The 22,434-nt window shown below is 36.2% G+C and overlaps 2 protein-coding genes and 1 non-coding gene across 5 annotated transcripts; 2 read left to right on the top strand and 1 right to left on the bottom strand.

The window, feature by feature from the left end:
* The first annotated feature begins 160 nt into the window (after positions 1–160).
* Positions 161–8,313, top strand: LOC130797478 (protein Asterix). Its single transcript, XM_057660072.1, has 3 exons — positions 161–502; positions 626–726; positions 8,084–8,313. Exons 1-3 carry the CDS (start codon positions 359–361, stop codon positions 8,142–8,144), a joined length of 306 nt encoding a protein of 101 aa, XP_057516055.1. The 5' UTR covers positions 161–358; the 3' UTR covers positions 8,145–8,313.
* Positions 4,959–5,074, top strand: LOC130799040 (U5 spliceosomal RNA). The gene has a single exon (XR_009039187.1). It is a non-coding gene; the product is annotated as a U5 spliceosomal RNA (small nuclear RNA).
* On the bottom strand, positions 8,307–16,937 carry LOC130797479 ((S)-ureidoglycine aminohydrolase-like). Of its 3 annotated transcripts, XM_057660074.1 has the most exons (7): positions 16,765–16,937; positions 16,542–16,670; positions 14,887–14,963; positions 14,667–14,706; positions 14,386–14,452; positions 12,509–12,594; positions 8,307–8,441 (listed from the first exon to the last, which is right to left on the bottom strand). In XM_057660074.1, the coding sequence occupies exons 3-7, from the start codon at positions 14,924–14,926 to the stop codon at positions 8,408–8,410; spliced, it is 267 nt and encodes an 88-aa protein (XP_057516057.1). In that variant the 5' UTR covers positions 14,927–14,963; positions 16,542–16,670; positions 16,765–16,937; the 3' UTR covers positions 8,307–8,407. The 3 variants fall into 3 exon arrangements, 2 of the variants coding, with proteins under 2 accessions (XP_057516057.1, XP_057516056.1); XR_009038867.1 differs by lacking the exon at positions 8,307–8,441 and having other exon boundaries at positions 10,011–12,594; positions 14,580–14,706; positions 16,765–16,915; XM_057660073.1 differs by lacking the exon at positions 8,307–8,441 and having other exon boundaries at positions 10,011–12,594; positions 16,765–16,913.
* Between the last annotated feature and the right edge of the window lie 5,497 nt (positions 16,938–22,434).

Below are 22,434 nucleotides of genomic sequence, written 5' to 3'. Positions count from 1 at the left end.
ACTAAATTAATTTAGCTATTTAACTTAATTTATAATCATTAGCGATGAAACTATGTTTAATACAAATTTATGTCTCCTCAAGGATTTCTCCGTCTTACGCCGACAAAAAATATAAATTCTCAAAGAAATGTATTTTGGGAAATTAAACAAGTTCGGAAATTGAAAACTACAAAAATTTAATGGAAATTAAAATTGGTAGTAAAAAACGACGTCGTAAAGAAACCCAAAGCCATATAGACATAGTAGGATCAGGACTGAAAAGTCGGAACTCAGATCAACCCCAATTAGTCCAGTAAAAAAGCCAGCGAATTGTAGAGATAGGAAGAGTTGAGGAGAGGAGAATCCAGAAGAATCGAGAATGTCATCGTCAGGTTCAGATCCACGTCTACCATCGGCGGCAAAGCCATTCAACAAAGCACCTCATGATCCTCCTCCTGAACTTCCCGTTGATTACTCCGGCTTTTTCGCCGTCTTATGCGCTGTTGTCGGCGTTATGTTTCGAGTATTCTTCTATTCCATCAATTTTTCTAGTTTTTCTTTTTAGTTTTACTTAATTCTTTCCAGGTTTTCGTTTATTTTGGTATTAGATGAATGGTAGTTAAATTTGTTTTAATCTACGATGCAGTATAAGTTGGGATCTTGGATGGCATTAATCTTCTGTGCGCAATCATTGGTCAATATGAAAAATATTGAGACTGATCTTAAGCAGATTTCCATGGCCATGATGTCAGTTTTTCTTTCATCCCTTTTTTTAATCTTTGATTTCTTGCAATTGGTTATACCTGGGCATGGCCACGGTCCGGGTTGGTCCGGTTCCGTTCCGGTTCCATCCGGTTCCGGTTCCGGTTCCATATGGAACCTGTCGCGAACGGTTCCGGTTCCGGGCGGTTCCAAACGGTTCCTTGGCGGTTCATGAGGCGGTTCCGGCGGTTCCAACTCACGGAACGGGCGGGTCGGACCATCGGTTCCATTTTTATTTTTTCTTTAAATATTTGTATAATAAAAAAATACTATAATATCGCGGACGTACCTTTGATGATTATTTGATTATTAGCGAAATTCATTGCATGTCAAGTTGTCATCGTTATTGAAATATTTACTAAAAAGAATGGAAAAAAATAAATTAATAAGAAACGAATCAATGATAATGTCGATAAAGATGATTAATAAAAAAAGGGAGAAAATGGACTTGAACCTAGTACCCAAATGAATACTAAACTGCCTACGTATCCCGAAAGAATCAAAGCCCACGTAGTTCTTTGTCATACCTTTTATTTATAGTTGTTGAATGTTGATTTATCGTTGTCGCTTGTCGGATTGATCCTATTCGTCTTCGTCATCATCATGTGGTTGGTTAGATGCTTCCGCTGACTCTCCTCCTGACGATGATGCAGATGTATCCATCATCATCCATGGATCATCATCGTCGTCTTGATCATCATCATTCCTTAGTCCTTGTGTTCGAATCTCCGCTTGATTCCAATCTTTCTTGCAAACACATATTTGAATACTATGTGGAGCAAGACGAGATCGCTTTTCGTCCAAAACTCTTCTACCTGCACTAAAAGCAGACTCCGACGCAATTGTTGACGCGGGAATTGCAAGGATATCCTTTGCAATTCTCAATAAAATGAGAAATTTTACAGATTTTTCTTTCCACCACTCCAAAATATTATAGATACTTTGGTCTATTTCAAAGTTGTGTTTAAGATAACTATCTAGTTCTAAATATGAGGTCGAGGAAGAAGAAGATGATCCTACAAAACTATCATCTTGACTCATTATGTTAGCTATTACCGAATTATAGTAAGAGGGACGTGCCGAAATGCTAGCACGCCTAGACATATCGCGTTTCGGGTTATATACACTAGCGTAAAAATCATAGAGTTCTGCTAAATATTTTTTACATGTTCCTACATAATTATGTACATCAGTAGACGGACGATCTAACGATTGGTAATAAAATCCTATTACTTTAGTAAGGACCTCAGTTTTAAAACGTGGGTCCAAAATGGTTGCGATTCCATAAATATAAGGAAAATCGGTAAAATATGTCTTCCATTTTTCCATCATGTCTGCAAGAATCGGCCTCAATTTTGGGTTAGTATCTTCATGTGTATATTTAAGGAGATGATAAAAAATAGTAATACATTCACTTATTACTAAGTGAACGTTCGGTTAATAAACATAAGAAAAAATCTTAGTCGCGTGGTCATACGCTTCTAATATGTTATGTACACCTATAGCTAATGCCCAAGTGTCATCAGCTATGAAACTATCTGTACACTCACTATATAGTTGTGTTATTACTGAACGATAAGCAATCGCCTTTCTTAATAAATCGTTGGTTGAGCCCCAACGTGTAGGAGTATCTAATGACCAATACACTTTTTAAAGTTGGTATTGGTCACATAATTGTTTATATCGTCTTTTTATCTTTCCGATCCTAAGCCACTTCACTATATCCCTAATTGGTTCTAATAAATCACTTAATTGTTTTATGCCTGCTTGGCAAGATAAGTTCACAACAACGTATGTGTAATAAGCTACCCCCAAGGATTAAACTAAAAGCAGGTTCGTTAAACAAAAGTTCTATACATTTAATGTTCGCGGTTGCATTATCAGTTGAACAACAAAATATTTTATCTAATAAGTTCCATTCTCTACATATCTCTACTAATCTATATTTTATGTTTTCACCGGTATGTCTTTCTGGCATTGTCTCAAAAGCAATTATTCTTTTTTGAATAATCCAATTTCGATCTATCCAGTGTGCTGTTACACACATATAAGGTTCTAAATGTGGGGGAGCAGACCAAATGTCAGTTGTTATGCTAATCTTACCATTAAACGATTTAAACATTTCAACTAATTCATAGCGCATTGATTCGTATAATTTAATTATGCGTCTTTTAAGAGTGCTCCTAGGGATTGCTCTATATTGTAGTTGCAAAGTTTTTCTAGTGAGACGTTCGTATGCCCTACTTTCACCGTGGTTAAAAGGCAATTCATCACAAATTACATACCTAGAAAATTCATCAATCATGTCATTACGATTATATCTAAAAGGCATACCTGTGCTGGGAATGTCCCATTGTGTCTGTCGGCTTCCACTTGTGGTCCCGCTGCCGCTTGCTGCATGAGTTTCTTTTGTGATTCCATGCTTCTTTGCCAAATGTTTGTTAAAAGATCCCGTACCACCACCTAACACGTATTCACAAAACACAATAAATAAATGTTTATAAAATATGAATATATAATGTATGAATGTATTATGTATGTATAAAAAACTTAAAAAGTATTTACCTCTGGCAAAACTGTATGAAAATAAGGGCTTTACTCTTTGACTTTCACAAATTTGACAAGTGCATAAGAAAATATCTGGATTCTCGGTTGGTTCTTTTGTGAAATACGACCACACATGTGAAACAGCTCTACCACTAGGAGGTGGCATTGCCGGAAAAGGTTGTCTTACTGGTTCATCTTCATCTAAATAAATAATTTAAAATTATAAAACTATAATTAAATAAATAAATAATTTAAAGTTTAATTAATTTGAAGAATAAAATTATAAACTAACCGATAGTTTGGAAATTGACTCGTTTACCACGAGCTTGTCTTTGTTGTTGTTGTTCTCCTTGTTCTTCATGTGATCTTGTTGATGACTGTCGAGATATATGTATCCCAATTGGGGTCGTTGGTTCCTCTTCTTGTTCTTCTTCTTCATTAATTTGTATTTCTCTTTCCACTTCTTCTGCATAATTATGTAACTCTGGGTCGTACCCTTCCGGATAATTATGTTCATAATTATAATTACTAATGGAAGGTGTTGTTGATACCGACGGAGTAGAAGTGACCTTTCTTTTGGAGGAACTGGAACCTCCCAATGATTTTGCCACTTTAGTAACTTTTTTTGTGGCTTTTTTAAAAAATGAAGACATGATTGATAATATTGAAGTTAGAGCTGTTCAAAACAAACCCGACCCGAAAATCCGATCCGAAATCGAAAATTATCCGACCCGAAAAAATGTAAGTTTTTTAGGTTTACCGAACCGCAATTACCTGAACCGTTACTTCACTCGAATCGTTTGATAACCGAAAATGGCAAAATCAAACTCGAATTGCAACCGAATTTTATAACCGACATATAAACCTTAACCGATGTTACCCGAACTGAACAGTGATCGACCCGAGTCAAATCCGACCTGAATTATGCACGTAACCGAATGTAACCTGACTAAAACCGATTAAGATCGAACTGTTTTTAACCCGAACCGATTGTAAATTGAACTGTTATAAATCCGAATCAAATTTTCACCTAAATTTAGCAAATTAAGTCCAATTTCAATTTTCTAATAATACGGAAAAAGGAAGAACACAAGTTCTATACAGAAGAGATTGCATACAGAATATATATATAAATATAAATAAATAAATATATATATATATATATATATATATATATATATATATATATATATATATATATATATATATATATATAAACTAATTGAAATAAATTGATCTGCCTATTAGGGCTGGCAAAAGCTGACCCGACCTGCTAATTTGATCTAAAACCGTCTCGAAATTAGCGGGTTTGGGTTTAGATTTTTGACCCAATTAATTAAATGGGTCAACCCGACCTGATCTGTTTATTAAATGGGTTAGGTTCAGGTTGAATATTTAAACCCGAAAAAAATCTGTTTAACCCATTTATTAAATTTAAGACGGATTAACATTTGCCAAATACTTCGTAAAACTAAGATAATACCAATTACCATGTATTGAGGGATTTTTCAGCTGAAGATGACTTTCAATAAGAAAGGAAGTTGTCCCACATTGGCTAAGCTGAAGATGACTTTCAATAATAAAGGAAGTTGTCCCACATCGGCTATGAAAGATACTAATAAAAGAAAAATTCTTTAAATCACTCCCACAGATCTCATACCAACTTACGCAGCCACGCCGTGAGCACAAAGCGAACTATTCTTTCACCTTTTACTAAAGAATACCGTGTGCTCGCTGTATTAAGTGGCATACGTTTATTTTTGGAGGAAGCCTTTAATTAAGGTTAAATGGGTCAAATGACCTGAAATATATGAATTTAATGACCTAAAAAAAAGTAGGTTAAATGGGTCATTAGCAGGTGATCCGATTTGCTACAGATCAGGTCGGGGTTTCAATTTTTGACCCATTAATTAAATGGGTCAGGTTCAGGTTAAGGGTTTATTGACCCATTTATATATGTTCCGAACCTGAAAATGACCCAACCTGACCTGTTTGACACCTCTATCTGCTATATCTGATAAAACAATCGGTAATTATTTTTTGTAAGTAAATGAGCATATATTAATTAAAAACCTGACTATTAACTTATTTCGATATTGACCCGATCAATAGTTATCCGTAACCGATAACTACTCGAAAAATAAAGCTCGAACCCGATCTGTACCCGAAAAAACCGAACCAATTAGTAATCGATGACAACCCGAGACCGATTGACACTCGACACGAACTTCAACCGACACCGAACTGATGCTAACCCGATAGCTTGAATAACCGATCTCTAACCGAACCGTGGCTAACCGACTCGACCCGAGTGTGACCCGTTGTAACACACAGCCGAAAAATAACCGATCCGAAATGCAACCGAACCGAATAACACCCGTCCGAAACCGACCCGATCAACCGAATGAACACCTCTAATTGAAGTAATAATAGAAATATAGAATTAAGAAATAAATAAATAATTAATTATGTAACTAACTAAATTAAGAAATAATTAAAAGACTAATTATGTAATTAAGAGAATAATTGCGTAATTAAAGAATTAAGTAGAGAGAGTAAGTAGAGAGAGTAGGAGAAGAGATGAGTTGTGAATGAAAATGATTGAAAGTGATGAGTATATATAGAGGAGAATGCAACGGCTAGTTAACGGTAACAAACGTTCATATTTTGGCGAACCGGTGGGCCGGTTCAACCGGACCGGTCCCGGTTCCGGTTCCACGGAACCGTTGAGCCGGTTCAACCGGACCGGTTCCGGTTCCATGGAATCGTTGGACCGGTTCTCCCGGACCGGTTCCGGTTCCAAACCGCGGGTTTTTTACCCGGTTCACGACGGTTTTTTCCGACGGTTTCACGGTTCCGGCAACTTTTTTTCCAGCGGTTTCACGGTTTCGCGGTTCGGGGCGGTTCGGAACCTGTTTACTTACGACTAGTATAACACAATTTGCTTGTTAATTTACCTCTCAACTTCGTGATTTGGCATAAAAATAGCTCAGACGACCATAATTTGCCATTTTTGATTTGCAATTAGTGAGGAGATTGGCGAACAACGTGACATTGATTACTACGCAATATTGTATTACCTCAATCTCATTAGTGGTTCTCAGGCGGGATTTGAGAGGTTTGATGTATGAAATTTTAGCCTTATTAGTTTTTATTGGTAAAACATCATAATTAGAGGTCCATCTAGGAAATATATACGTTATAAAGGCCACTTATAGTGATTCATGTGAAGGAGTGGATGTCTTTTTTTTTTTTTTTTTTTAACTTTCGGAAGATGTGCTTATTGAGATTTAGTTGGGTATTAGAGTTATCTAAAGTTAGCTAAACAAATAGTCATGTTCATTGATCACCATACGAGTGTTATTGGGTTTAGTTTTGTTCTTCGGGTTAGTTTATATGGCTATATTTAGTTTCTTATTGTTAACTAATGTTAGCAATCAAACATTAAATAGAATATATCACATATCAGTAAACTGGGATTGTGCATGTACTTTTGTAGGTCTGAGATTAGCATACGCCTTTGTCCCTGTGAGTATGACCCAACAACTCAAAAACCTCTGACATACGAAATGGAATGGAAAAAATTCAATGAGATGAAGGGACTAATTTTCTGGCTATGTGGCCCTTTAATATTATTATGTGGATGCTTGAAAAGAGTGATGCACTTTTGGTCTGATATGTGTCAATTGTTAAAAGAGTTGAGTTATGATAAAGATCATTTACCTTAAATCTTTCGTGTCATTCCCAACCTCCATGACACTAGGAAACAACTTGTGTTAAATTAAGGTCCTAACCGACCATGAAAACAACTTACCAAGAGGCCAATAATTGTACCTTGAGAACAAACTCTCCGCTGATCTGAGCGGGCCTGCATAGGCTGTAGTTGCAAGCTTCCCCTTGCAATGAGCCGGGAGTAGCATGGGTTTGTCGTTTATTTATATGCTTGATTACTTTGGATATTGCTCTTTAGTCTTCTTTTAATGAATTTCAAGCCAATTAAATTGGTATCCATCATTTATTATTTATCAGGAATCTAAAATATCTCGATCTTACATTTTGATCTAATAAATCTCTAAGGGAAATGCCTTTTGGTAACCCCCTTAGTTTCAAAATTTCCTCCTGGTAGACAGTTTTTTTATAATCCTTTTGGACATGGTAACCCTTTAGTATCAAATTGGTTTGCACAATAACCGTATTCACAAATGACATTAGGTTTTTCTTGTTTAATAAGTCGTCAACCATTAAAACATTAGAATATGTAGGCAGACTCAAAATAATATGGTTCTTTAGTCTCCAAATTGTGACTTTTTCTCTCCAACATTGTTTTAATAAAAGTTATAGGTTAGGAGCTCAAAAAATCACACCAATTTGAGGTTTTTAAGCATAAGGGTTGTAGATTTTGGTGTTTTAATGGTTAACAATTCATTAACTCAATGTCATTTGTGAATAAGGTCATAGTTTAAACCAATATGAAACTAAGGGTTACCAAAAGAATAAGCAGAAATTTCAAAACTAAAGTTATCATAAAGAGTTTTCCAATCTCTAAAACATAATATCTATGAAAAGGATATTCATACTTTAAATACATAGTAACGTATAAAAAGCTACTTTATAACAGCATAAAATTACATTTATTATTAGTCTCTTATCAAAATGGCTCAAAAAAGTAGCTTAAGATTGAGCTAATGGATCTGATGTATTACAGTGTACAGACATGGAATTCCATTGATTTTTGCTGAGTTCTTTATAATTCCATATTTAAATTAATTTTTTTTTTTTTGGTTTTGGATTCCAGGTTTGCTATAATGGGATTGATGACGAACTACATGGGGCCTCGACCATCAAGTAAAACTTGATAGTGCTTTTTTTTCCTTGTTTAGTAGTAGTTTCACAAGTCAGTTTTTAAAACTCTTGGCATTTGTGTTGAGTTTTGTTGTTTCCTGCAACCTCTCAAACATTGATGTTATTTTTGCACAATGATATTATATTATTCTACAATTTATGCGGCAAGTATTAGTGTATTTACATTGACACCATGAATTATTTTGGATATTTCATATCATCCTTGATCTTGATCAAATTCAGACTCGGATTAAGTATATGCATGCTTTATCTTTGTTTACTCGGGAGAACATAGAAATTTAACCATAAACCTGAAGCAAAGAATAAAACAGAATATATTATTAATGTACATTTTCATAATTCAGAATATTTAGGAGCTAATTAAGGGATTGTAATCTGTGTAATTATAGCAACAAATGCTCCGTACAAGCACAGACCATTGTAATCAGAAATTAAAAAAAAAGCAATAAAATTAAGAGTTTAAAACCCTAAATCGAGAGTTATTCAACTCTTCATGGTATCAAAGCCGACGGTGGTTCAAGGGACCAAAATCGTTCATTAGCCTCATCATCCACCCACACTTACCTGTAATCATGTCGGAAACCAGCGAGCAGAAAACAATGGTAGAAGTAACTGAACAACTAGTTACAATGAACCAGCTACTCGAAATCCTAACCCAACTAAACACAAACTGAACCAACCAAGAGAGAGGCTCAAATCGGGCCATCAACCTCCGGGAAAAAAAAGAGCCATCAAAATTAATATACCTGGCCATAAGTGGGCGAGGGAAGCTCAATCACATCATATCATTGCTCCCTCACCACCAACAAACGACCCAGGATAACTCAAAATGGACCCAACAAGATGCTCAAGTCATTTCTTGGATTATCGAGAATATTGAGACCGAGTTGGTCAATTAATTTCTCGACTATCCAACGGCTCATAATTTATGAAAGGGGATAGAATCTTTTTATAGCAGCGGACAAGATGAATTGCAAGTGTATGATTTAACAGTCAAAGCCAACACCATGAAACAGAACGGAGATTCCATCGAGGTGTTTTTTGGGAAAATGTCAGCAATATGGAAGGAGATCGACAGGTGAGTCCCCAACCCCATGAAACACCCCGAGGACATCACAATATACAATGAAATCACACAGAGACAGAAGTTGTACCAGTTCTTATCAGGGATCACTGAAACCTTTGACCAAGATCGAACGGACATACTCAACAAAATCCCCTTACCATCAGTTGAAGAAGCCTATGCCATTATTAGAAGAGAAGTCTCTAGAAGAGAGATTCTCACCGGAAATCCATCATCGGAGTACGACTCCTCAGGAATCGGAAGTGGCCTAAACACAAAACAAAGCCCATCATTGGAGAATATCCCCTCAGGAGCAAAAACAAAGCCGTACAAAAACCCAAACAAGCCAGAAGATGATGACAAAAATTACCTCCATTGCACTTACTGTGGTATTGACTAACTTCAAATATATCCGCTAAGATCACGTATAGCCCTTAGCTTTTGCTAGTGACCATAACCACAATTAAACATTTAAACAAATCTTCATCCAAAACTCAAAACCTGAACCTTATAAGTATTATCTCAAACAAAAATTTCTAACATCAAAACTACACACAAAACTTTAAAAGTTATAACTTTGATATTGCATAACTTCAAATATGTCCACTAAGATCATGTATATGGTGCTCACAATACTTTCAACTAGTGCCTTAATTCAATAACGTTGAGTCATTATATCCTAAAATCATAGTCAAAATGTCATCCTTACAAAATATAAACCATAACATTTTATTAACCTACGTCTACAACTCTAGATTCCTCAAAAAATACAAAACATTTTTCTCTGATATCCTACTTTTATTTCAATCCCGAAATAACATACTTGTACTTAACAAAACCTCAAGTCTACGAGTTGCATTCCACGTTTAAATTACATTTACTCTTCAAGCCTGCGAAAGAAACTCCGTACATTCTTAATACTAACCGATAACACCGGTTAATAATTATAAAATTCAAACATCACCGTATATAAACTCCCATAAGACACTTCAAATCAGAAAACTTCAACAATAATTTTCAATATTAACCAACAAACATCAATTCCCAAATTTATTCTTGATTAAATCTACATTCCTAAAATCAAAATCCTCAGAATGATAATATAAATCAAATTACTCCTCAGAATAATCCAACAATATCTTTAAGACTTCAAATAGTATGACCTTTAGTTTTTTCTCATAACAATAAACCTCAATTAAACATTAATATCATTCTTCATCAACATCTCTAGACTTCAATCTTCAAAAATATTATCTCATAACATTAATATCACCACAATTAAACATTTATTACATTCTTCATCCAAATCTCTAAACTTGATCCTTTTCGATATTTTCTCAAACATAAACTTCTAACATTAATACTATGCCCAAAACTTCAATAATTACAGCTCTGATATTGACTATCTTTAAATATATCCACTAAGATCACGTATAGCCCTTAGCGTTTGCTTATGACCATAACCACAATTGAACATTAATTCCATTCTTCATCCAAAACTCAAAACCTAAATCCTTATAAGTATTATGTCCAACAAAAATTTCGAACATCAAAACTACACACAAAACTTAATAAGTTACAACTTCGATATTGCATAACTTCAAATATGTCCACTAAGATCGTGTATAAGGTACTCACAATACTTTCAACTAGTGCATTAATTGAAAAACCTTGAGTTATTATATCCCAAAATCATAATCTTATGTCATCCTTACAAAATATAAATGAAATAACATGCTTGTACTTAACAAAACCTCAAGTCTACGAGTTGCACTCCAGATTTAAATTATATTTACTCTTCAAACCTGCGAAAGAAACTCGGTACATTCTTAATACTAACCAATAATTAATAATTATAAAATTCAAACATCACAGTATATAAACTCCCATAAGACACTTCAAATCAGATACCTTAAATAACAATATTTCTCAATATTAAACAACAAACATCAATTCCAAAATTTTTTCTTGATTGAATCTACATTCCTAAAATCAAAATCCTCAAAATGATAATATGAATCAAATCGCTCCTCAGAATAATCCAACAATATCTTTGAGACTTCAAATATTATAACCTTTAGTTTTTGCTTCTAACAATAACCATAATTAAATATTAATAGCATTTTTCATCAATATCTCTAGACGTGAATCCTTAAAAATATTTTCTCAAAATTAAATTTCTAACATAAATACTACGGACAAAACTTCAATAGATACAGCTTTAATATTGACCAACTTAAAAAAATCCACTAACATCATAATTAACCCATAGCTTTTGCTTATAACAATAACCACAATTAAACATCATTTACATTCTTTATCTAAATCTCTAGACTTGATCCTTTTAAATATTTTCTCAAAAGTAAATTTCTAACATTAATACTACGCACAAAACTTCAATAATTACAGCTCTGATATTGACTAAGTTTAAATATATGAATCAAATTGCTCCTCAGAATAATCTAACAATATCTTTGGGACTTCAAATAGTATAACCTTTAGTTTTTACTCCTAACAATAACCATAATTAAACATTGATAGCATTCTTCATCAACATCTCTAGACTTGAATCCTTAAAATTATTATTGTAAACATAAATTTCTAACATAAGTACTACGCACAAAACTTTAATAGTTATAGCTTTAATATGGACTAACTTAAATATATCCACTAAGATCATATATAACCCATAACATTTGCTTATAACAATAATCACAATTAAACATTAATTACATTCTTCATCCAAATCTCTAGACTTTCTTACAAATATTATCTCAAACATAAATTTCTAACACTAATACTACGCACAAAACTTCAATAATTACAGCCCGATACAGACTAACTTCAAATATATTAGCCCTTAGCGTTTGCCTATGACAAAAACCACAATTAAAGATTAATTCCATTCTTTATCCAAATCGCAAAACCTGAATCCTTTTAAGTATTATCTCAAACAAAAATTTGTAACACAAAACTTAAATAGTTACATCTTCGATATTGCCTAACTTCAAATATGTGCACTAAGATCATGTATAAGGTGCTCACAACACTTCCAACTAGTTCCTTAATCAAATAAACTTAGTATGATTCATGTATGGAAAATTCACAAAAACAAAAAATTATGAAAACTTCCAAAAAATTTCAGTACTAATCAATACAGAGATCTCACCTCCTCAAAACAAACAATGTATTTTCAATGCAAAACTCATTATCAAATGATAACACACGAAAACGAATAATCACACAAAACAAAAGCAGTATTGTTGTAAAACAAAAGAAGAATGTAGGATAAACCTTCGTTCAAAAACAACAAGTGTAGCCGACACGGCACTGTCAATCGAATGTTGAAAGTTTGGAGGCAAATAAGCATATGAATCCACCTACATAAGAAATTAAAACTTTGGATCAGATAGAATCAAGTAAAAGTGAAGAAACAAATGCAATAATGGGCATTCCCGAGTCCTATATATATAATAAAAAATTGGAAAAGAGATACTTAATGTAATGCTTTACGTTCATATAGGATTACCCCGGAGAATATAACACATAGAGTAATGTCTAAGGTACGCAAAGTGCACAATTATCCTGAAACTACTCTTGATCCATACCTCTATTCTAAAAAATCGTGTTGGGTAAGTAAAAGTAACAGAAAAACAAAGTAAATTAGTAACTCATAAACTCTTTTGCTCTTCCTAAACCTTGAAATTCTTTGCTAATGCACTGAATGTGAGGAAAACAAAAGTACGTTTTGCACATAATCCTTGAAAAATATATTCCAAAAATATGCAGTATTTTGAGGATCCACTAGACATAATGTTTCTGTTGACACATTTTATAAGTGAGATGACAGAGGTCAGAATTCTTGGTTTTTTCTTTAAAAAAGACCCTCTTCAAAGAGATTGTTTATGAATGAATTTCTTTCCATTCTAGAAAGCTTTCACTCCTCAAATCCAAATAAGAGGATTTGATATTTTTACACTTTTTTTTAATCTTGCACCTCATTTTTATTCTATTTTATCTTTTCCTTAACAATCCACCTCCCTTTAGCTAAAATCGTGTGGAAATTTAAGGTACCCCATTAGCATTTCCTTGGCTTGTAGCCTTGGGCAAGCTCAATACTTTGAAAACCTGTTTTGGGATATCAAACTCCAAATATAGGTGTCAAATGCTCAAAAAGTATTATTAAAGTTCCATCCATCAAGGCTAAATTTTTAAGGTTGATTGCTCGGATTAAGTGTGAAATAATTTTTCTTCACAAATTGAAACTCTTTCCGCCATAACCAAGATGAAACCCATTGATTGGTATGCTGCTAAGAAAAAATAGAAACAGAGACTACATTGGCAAGAAATTTGATACTGTTCAAATTGAAAAAAATAATCCATCAATGCAAGGACGTGGCCATTATTACCTGAAATGACATTCGGTTTGGAATGGAGATGAAACAGGAACAAGAAACACAATCTAAATTGATTCGAGAACGATAGGGTACGAGATGCATCATGTATAAAAAAATATTTTGAAAACACAATTAAATTAAAATGATTTTTGAATTTAAGAAATTGTTTTTAAGAGGAATTTTTTAGTTTTCTATGTTTCATCTCATTATTTCCTTTCTTCTTTTTGCTTTAATTTGTAAAGCAAGGGCAAATACCTTTTAAAAAGGTCTTCTACACCGGGAGGTCACCTTAGGCGATTTGGGTTGTGTTTCGTGGTGATAGGGGACGAATGTTCCCGGATCGTGGAACGTGGCTACATTCCACGTTCCATGTAACTATGGACATGGCATAGTAAATTTCAAAGGATAAGAGAATGCTCTTAAGTCTCAAAAAATAACAGGGTTTATTTCATGAGGAATAGGTGGTACTAAACAATTCAGCCCAGCAACCAACATGAAATTTAAGGATTTCAAAGCCTAGAAATTGCAGAAGTAAGAAGTATAAACTAGTTCAACAAATCACAAAGTTAGTTCAAATTGGATTCGAGAGCTTTGAGACTATCTTGCCAAATATAACACTAGCCTATCTGTCAAAAGATCCCAACCATAAGTCTATCCCAAGGACAACGCTTTTTTGACTTTGCAGTAAGTATGTGATTAAATATATTACCAAACTATTAGAAATTCGCAATGTAAAAAAAACATGCCCGAAAAATAAGAGAAAAAGATATATACCATTAAGTTGTGCCTGGTGTCTGATCCATTTGTCAAAGAAACACCTCCATCAACCACAAATACAAGCCTATTACCACAAACAGAGTAATGTTGGTGATTATCGTTGCAAAGAATTATTATAAACATAAGGAATAGACCAATACAAAAGAGGAGGTACAAAAAAATCCAAATTAAATGGGTAATAAAAGACATACTATCTACACCATCAGCTGGTGTTATGAAATTTCAACTCAGAAGCGTCGATGGAGAAGTATATAATACATCAGGTTAGGCGTTGTTACCTTTCAACATCACCAGGAGGGAGAGCAGATCTTGAATTATCTGTACACAATGAGATAACGAGTCATCACTCAAACAAAATCAAGTGTCTCTACCCCAACGGCCTAGATAATGAGATTGTAATAAGTATCCAAATGCAGGAAGCTGCTCTCACCATATGAAATAGCTCAACGCACTATATAACGTCATACATAGAATATAAGTTAAGGGCTCTTACACTACCTTGGATCTTGGCAGTGTACATGACGAAATGTGAGCCCATTCCTGGAATAATCAGATATGCTCCCAATGTATTCTTCCTATAGCAAGATCAAATAAATAAAATTAATATTATTCAAACATTACGCAGGTAGTAATAAAAATGAGGCAAACAAACTGACCATGTATCTAACATTTACACTTCGAGTAAACCCAGGCAAATCTGAACGAAAGATATATAATAAACATCGATAAAATAGGGATTGAACTATACACATATGTATCTAACTGTTAGAGTTGGTGTGACTTTGAGTGCAGCAATGACATGTGATCGGGATGATATTAGATGCATGGTAGTGTGTATGAGTATGTATGTGATGTGCATGGAATGCTCGAGTGGGATTTGAAGTGGGCACAAGTTAGTAGGTGCAAGGCAGCAGCAGTTTGTGATGATTAGTGAGCCTCTAATCACCTTGCTCGACACAGGAAGAGGCGCTCGACCAAGCCACCAAATGGCTCGACCAGTCGAGTGAATATCTGCCATTTTAGGGGTATTCTGATCTGTTGCTCGAATCCAAGCCGCTCGACCAAGGTCTATTATTAGGTCTATTATTGCTCGACCGGTAGAGCAAAGGTTCAGTATGCACTCTGTTTTCTTGCGCGATAAGTTATACAGGATTGTTTTATTATGGGCTTTTGCACAATCCTTTGTATATGACTTCTAGTATAAATAGGAGTCCCAACACTCACTCTACAAGTATTCTAACCCTAGCCGAACACAAACCTTTTCCCTTCTTTTTTTTCTCTTCTCCAAGTGTAATACTTCTTTTTAAGAGTTCTTGAGAACTCTATTGTTTCTTCACATAATCAAGCAAGCTAACCACCTCCGAGGATGTAGCCCACATTGGGGTGAACCTCGTAAATCTTGTGTCTTTGATTTTGCTTTGTATCTTATTGTTTCTCATTGCTAATTATTTAAGTGTTTGTTTCATTGCATTGAACACCCTTGGTCTTGGGTGATTCTTAGGGATAAAAATTGAAACTTAAGACCCTAGTGTGCTTAGTATTTCACTAACATTTACATAAAAAAAATATAAAGCAAACTATAAAGTCAAACATTTTCATTATATTATATATAAATATCAATGATTTAGGCTTGTTCTTTATGACTCATTGAAACTGAAGTATTAAACTGAAATTATAAGAAATGAATGTTATTTTTTGAGAAGTGAAAATGCGCGGATGAAGTGACTGAAAAACTTATTAGGAGCATAACTGGATTAAAATTAGTAGAAATAACCCGAAAATCAATAGGGGGGAAAATGTCTTTAATTCGTTAAATTATTTCAGATTAAAATTGATTTTGTCTCAATAAATTTGATTCGTCGTCATTAAGAAAGGTTGGTTCTGTCAATCTTCATTCTTCACTAACATGGACCGTTAACCACTAAGACGAACAATTAATAATTTTATCCTTCATCTCCAAAACACCATCTCCATCTCCACAAACCAAATAAGTAGTACAGTAAAGAAAAAATCACAACCCACAAAAAAATGCACAACAAAAACGTAAAACTAAAACAACATATAACAGTAAATACTTAAAAAAATTAAACAAAACCTAAACCCTAAACCACAAACCCTAATAAAAATAACGCAACCATCATAAAATAGGTAACCTTCAAGATGAACAGGTGCTAGAGTAGGATTAGTAACTATCCAGTACAAAGCTGCCGAATTTTCTCCATCGGAAACATAAGTCGGCGCAGAACAAAACCCTTCTTTGGAAACCACGACGTCGTAAAACCCTGCGCAAATAATTTGCAAAAACGCTTCAGTTTCAATCAATGCCACTAGAATAAAAGAAGAAATAAATATTAGTGGTGAATAAATGTTACTAACTTAAAGTTACAGAGAGAAAAATGAAGTTCGAATGACGAAAGACGGTGCATATTGTCGGTGATTTCTCGAAGGAAAAAGGTAATGGCGATTTGGGTGTTTTTGGCTAACAATGGAGGAAGAAGAGTAGACGACCCATTTTGCAATAACAGCAAGAATGTTATATATAGAAGTTTTGTTGGCGGTTAGAGACTACACCGACCAAGCCTGTGTTTGGGGACGGTAAAATACGCGCCAAGGTGTGGTAAGCCTTTTTAATTCTCTACTAAAGTGTGAGCAACAATCGGTAAAAAAGAAAAAAGAAAAAAAGAAAAAAAGAAAAGAAAAGAAGAAGACTAATTTGCGAATTACAGTCTTAATGTTTAGTTTTTGTCAAATTATAGTCACTAAAGTATTAAAGTTTGCATGATCAAACTAAAATACAAAATTCTTACCATTTTGATGGTTGGAATTTTACGTTAAGTGATCAGAGTTTTGTATTTTTGGCTTAGACTTGTATACTTTGATACTTTGGTGACTATTATTAACAAAAAAATAAACATTAAGGTTGTAATTCGCAAAAGTGCTAAACTTTAAGACTGTAATTTGCAAATTATTGAAAAAGCAAATACCAAACCAAATTAGTTTGACTATTTTTTAGTTTTGATATGATTTGTATTGAAATTTGATTTTATTTCGGTGTTCATTTTAAATTTAGTTTGACGTTTTGTAAACTGAAAAAATTAAACACCAAATTTAAAGTATGACTTAAATGCGTATACAATCTACACTAGGGATAGTCATGTGTTCAAAACCCTGTTGGACCCGCCTTTTTTTAAGGGCCTTGGTCTTATTTTTTGAGACCCATCGGATCCGGGTCGGATCTAGAAAATATTTGACGAGTCCGGGTCCGGGTCCCAAGGTGCAAATCCGACCTCAAGAGAAAGGGAGATTTATTATACTTCAAATTGTTGAATTCAGTATAATGAACTACAATTGAGGGGGAGGTATCCAAGATACCTCATAAAACACTTGTGTTCATCTTTGTATTATATCTTTCATTTGTTTTTCATTGTTGAACCTCTTTGAGGCTTTCATTTCAATATCCACCCATTAGCCATTAAATCCATATCCATATCTATCCTGAAAAAATACGATATAAAACTTTAATTTTACACGCCTATCACCCCTCTATGTTCTCCTATATGTTTTTATATGTGTTTTATTATCATGATGGGCTAGCTTGATACATTTAAAGATTTTTTTATTAATAATAATAGGTAAAATCAGTAACATCGTTAACAATTCGATTCACTGATTTTAATTACATGTCAATTGTAATATAATAAGGAAAATCAGTAACACTGTTTTATTAGTTTCTATGAGGTTGTTTGACAAATGGTTGTTGGTTATGATTTTTTAGTTGGCTTATTTGACCACCTGAAAGTAATGCCTTCTAAATTACAGAATAAATTAACAGTGTAGGGAGATGTTTTGTAAAACTAGGTATTATTTGTTGGCTATTTAGTATAAAAAAGTGGACCAAAAAGCTAAAAATTGTTGAAAAATGAGAAAAGGTGGACGAGTTAGCTGAATAAGCCAAATGTTTAGGAAAACGTTTTGTAAATTGAAGAGGCTTCTAAATGAAGTGGTAAGTATTAAATCATCCGGAGGAATGCTCATGAGAGCATATGGAAAGTTCGGAGCAGCAAGTATTGGTGAGGCAAAGGGGCTTGGGTATTATAAAGTGAAGGTGATGATGAATTGGTGTTGTTATAAGGCTGAAGATGAAGAAGAGAGATAAAATAATGGTGATGATAGGAAATGGTTATGTTGCCGATTTGCGAGATTGATCGGTTTAGAGGGAAGGTGTGGTTGCGGTGGTGTTTGGCAAAAAGATTGTTGACGTTGGGGGGATTGGTGCTGGTGGTAGTAGGGAAAGGGAGAGGTGGTCGTGGGTTGGTTTCAACAACAAAAAATATATATTTTTTATTTATTTCATACTCCCTCCGAATCAATTTATATGTCCCATTTGCTTGGGCACGGTTATTAATGATGGTGTGGGGTCCATTAAAAAGGATAAGTAGTAAAGGGTAGTTGGATAAGTAAGGTACATGGAGTTATATTCGTAATTACTTGTGTGAACTAAAGATATTTAGGTAAAAAAAGATTGACAAAAATAGAAATGAGACAACTAAAAAGACTTTGCCAAATAAAAAAATGAGACTGTCATGGTATTGTTTTTAATTAAATAATTAGCATCATATCCCTAAAATACCCTTTGACCTTTCGGGATTTGACTTTGACTTTTAGTCAATAGGCTTTTTGGCTGGACCTCTTTTCTTCTTTGGCAGGCCCATGGGTTTTTACCTCCAGAATACTTAAATCCTTTGCCATCCCTCTCCTGTGGCTATCCTCCTTTTAAGGAGAATAACCACCCACCACCTTCCACTCTTCATACATGCTTGGCTCTCCTTGCTTCAGATGAATAACTGTCCATTCTTCCCCTGACCAGTCCACCTCCCATTACTCCCACTACTCCCATGTTAGTCCACTTCTTCTCAGAAATAACTCCCCTTCTTCACCATTATAAATAGAGGCTACCATCAAGGAGGGAGGATCATCTGAAATAGCTTTCCTAGTATCCTTGCTTACATTACTTCCTTAGCCTTCCTAAACTCTAGCACTAGCACTAGCAATCCCAATCCCGACCTTCCTTCTTGCATTCATTCTACAATCTGTCATTCATTAATTTCCGATCTACGTTCTAACTTGAGCGTCGGAGGGGTTTTCCGGGAGATCACCCCCCGGACAAGGCTAACGTGTTGTATTGCAGGAATTCAAGTCGCTTTCTCTTATAAACCGTTTCACTTGATCACTCTTCCATCAATCTCCAGGTATTTTAAGTGTCTTTTGCACTTCCTCGTTTCATTACCGAAACAGTTTGGCGCCGTCTGTGGGGATTTGAAACAAAAAGTCATGGCTCCTAAAAAGAATCCTACACAAACTGCAACAGTGCATAGCACAGATACAGACACTTCCGCAGGTCACGCTAACAATCAAGCCGTGACCCGTCGTGATCTGGACATGCTAGCACGAAATCTCACGGCCGCGTTCTCTGAACAACTTCGTGCCGTCATAAACAATACCCCTACTCAGCAACGAGTACTGGAAGATATGGCTGCACAGATAAAAAACCTGGAGGAACGAATCGAGCCCCATCCTGAGATACCAAAATCCCATGAATCTCAAGAAGGGAACTCGAGGACTTCCCACTCCAGCAGACGCAACAAGAACAGGCGGGAAAGGTCCAAGACTTATCCACACCCTGGCACCACAGATACACGAGATGGCGACTCCAAAACCGCCACTCCAGATGCTCGAACTTTCCTAGAGAGCAAAAAACGAAAAACGTCCGAGAGCGTCCAGTCCCTGCTAGATAAAAGAAGGGAGGAAAGAAAGAAGGCGGAACTCGCTGGTTCTAGCCGCCCCCTCATTTCCGCCACCATGCCGCGGAATGAGGCCACCAAGAGTGTCCTCCCCGAAGAACCCATATCATTAGTCTCCCCCCTGGCCATGGAGATACTAAATACTCCCAATCCCGGGAAAATAAAGGTACCAAACATGGCTGCTTTCGATGGCACGTCATGCCCACAGGAGCACATGACGGCGTATAAGAATCTTATGCTGTTATACACCACCAACTCATCGTTATGGTGTAAGTTCTTTCCAACTACTCTTACAGGAGTAGCTTTGACATGGTACACCTCCCTTCCCGGAGGAAGCATCCACAAGTTTGCCCAACTAGAGGACAAGTTCTTGGGCCATTTTGTAGCCTCAAAAAGGCAGGAGAAATCAAACTTCCACCTGCTTAGTGTCACTCAGTTGGAAGGAGAATCCATATCCTCTTATCTAAAGAAATTCCATGAGGCAGTGCTGGAAGTAACTGATTTGGAGGAGTCAGTTGCGCTAAACGCCCTAATCAACGGAATGAAGGCTCAACGGCTGAAGTTCCAGTTGGTTGAAAGTCAAGTAAAAACGTATGCAGAGGCCATGAAACAATGCCAAAGCTACGTCACGGCCTCGGAGATATGTCAGGCCCATGACCCGAAACGGCGTAAATCCGAAAAGAAGGAAGCCGGATCCTCTCTTCAATCCTCACGACGTAGAGAGGAACATTCTCCGAGGGGGAAGAATTACATGCCGCGTCGTCCTGGCCCACCATCTGATATGGGACCTCCACGAGCCAGACAGGTATATGTAGCAGGAGGGGAGACTAGGACGCGGAATCTGGGGGATGGAGGCAACGACCCAATGTTCAATCGAAACAGGAGGGACATTTTCTTCGCTGTTCGAGATCAATTGCCGGCTCCACCTCCTGTTACCACCCCCTCTGATAGGCGCAACTATAATCTGTGGTGTGACTACCACAAAGAACACGGCCATACTCTGGCACAATGCCGCGAACTAAAGCGCATCTTGCATCAGTTGGCTGACGAGGGAAAACTGTCCAGGTTCATCAACAGGAGAGATTATGATGCTGGAAGAGAAGGAGAAAGGAGGCCATGGCAACAAAAACGCCGATCCCCCAAGAGGAACGAAGCCAGACGCGAAAGTTTCGACACCCAAGGAACTATCAACATGATTTTTGGGGGATACACTGAGGAATATCCCACTATTCGCGCGACAAAAAACAGCGTCCACACTTTGCTGAAAGGACCTCCCATGGCCGCATCTAAAGGACCGGTCATGAAGTTCGATGCCACGACTTCCCAGCCGCTGCAACAACCCCATACCGACCCCCTGGTAGTCACTCTTAAAATCGGGCAAATGAAAGTCAGACGGGTGCTGGTAGATACGGGAAGCACGGCTGATCTTATTACAATGGAATGCTTGAGAAAGATGAAGTTCGAGGAGAAGCACTTGCAACCCCTAGACAAACCACTGATTGGGTTTGGAGGGAGTCAGGTCATTCCGTCGGGAACGATCATTCTCCCCGTACGGGTAGGGGAGAAAAATGAAAGCCGTACCATGCCCATACGGTTCACAGTGGTAGATCTCAACTTTCCCTACAATGCCATCATGGGGCTCCCACTCATTAACAAGATCAAGGCAGCCATCTTTCCCCATCAACTCCTGCTGCAATTCGAAACAGATAACGGGCAAGTTGGCATTCTGAAAGGAGACCAGGTGACGGCTCGCCAATGCCTCGTTAACACCCTGAAGCGCAGGTCTTCCGAGACACCTGCAAAAAGAAAGAGGGAAGACAAGGTCCCCGCTGTCATGAGCGTATACAGGGAAAATCCCAACACGCATGAAAGGCCCCGCCCCATAGAACGATACGAGGAAGTAGATATGTTCAAGGGGAAACAAATCAAGATAGGGAAAGATCTTCCTGACACGGTCAAGCAGGACATAGTGGCCACCATTGCTGAATTCCGCGACGTCTTTGCTTTTTGCACGGAAGAAATGCCTGGCATCCCTACCAGTGTCGCGTGTCATAAACTTGACATCAAACCAGGCCATAAACCCGTGAAACAAAAGCTACGACATCAAGGAAGAGAGCGGACTGAGGCCGCAAAGGAGGAAGTTGAGAAGTTATTGAGAGCCGGATTTATCAAAGAATGCCAATACTCAGAGTGGCTATCCAACGTTGTTCTGGTAAAAAAACCAAATGGTAAATGGAGGATGTGT

This window comes from Amaranthus tricolor, chromosome 13, assembly GCF_026212465.1.
Source record: "Amaranthus tricolor cultivar Red isolate AtriRed21 chromosome 13, ASM2621246v1, whole genome shotgun sequence".
NCBI classification, from domain to species: domain Eukaryota; kingdom Viridiplantae; phylum Streptophyta; class Magnoliopsida; order Caryophyllales; family Amaranthaceae; genus Amaranthus; species Amaranthus tricolor.
Note: the sequence above shows the minus strand (reverse complement) of the source record. Positions and strands in the feature narration are given on the sequence as shown.

What these genes read in the sequence shown, in the direction of transcription:
- LOC130797478 (XM_057660072.1), top strand. Translation starts at nt 359, where the DNA reads ATGTCATCGTCAGGTTCAGATCCACGTCTACCATCGGCGGCAAAGCCA. An exon ending in TTGTCGGCGTTATGTTTCGA is followed by an intron (nt 503 to 625) that starts GTATTCTTCTAT and finishes TCTACGATGCAG; the next exon opens with TATAAGTTGGGATCTTGGAT. An exon ending in CAGATTTCCATGGCCATGAT is followed by an intron (nt 727 to 8,083) that starts GTCAGTTTTTCT and finishes TTTGGATTCCAG; the next exon opens with GTTTGCTATAATGGGATTGA.
- LOC130797479 (XM_057660073.1), bottom strand. Translation starts at nt 14,926, where the DNA reads ATGGGCTCACATTTCGTCATGTACACTGCCAAGATCCAAG. An exon ending in GTACACTGCCAAGATCCAAG is followed by an intron (nt 14,707 to 14,886) that starts GTAGTGTAAGAG and finishes CATTGTGTACAG; the next exon opens with ATAATTCAAGATCTGCTCTC. An exon ending in CCTCCTGGTGATGTTGAAAG is followed by an intron (nt 14,453 to 14,666) that starts GTAACAACGCCT and finishes TTGTGGTAATAG; the next exon opens with GCTTGTATTTGTGGTTGATG.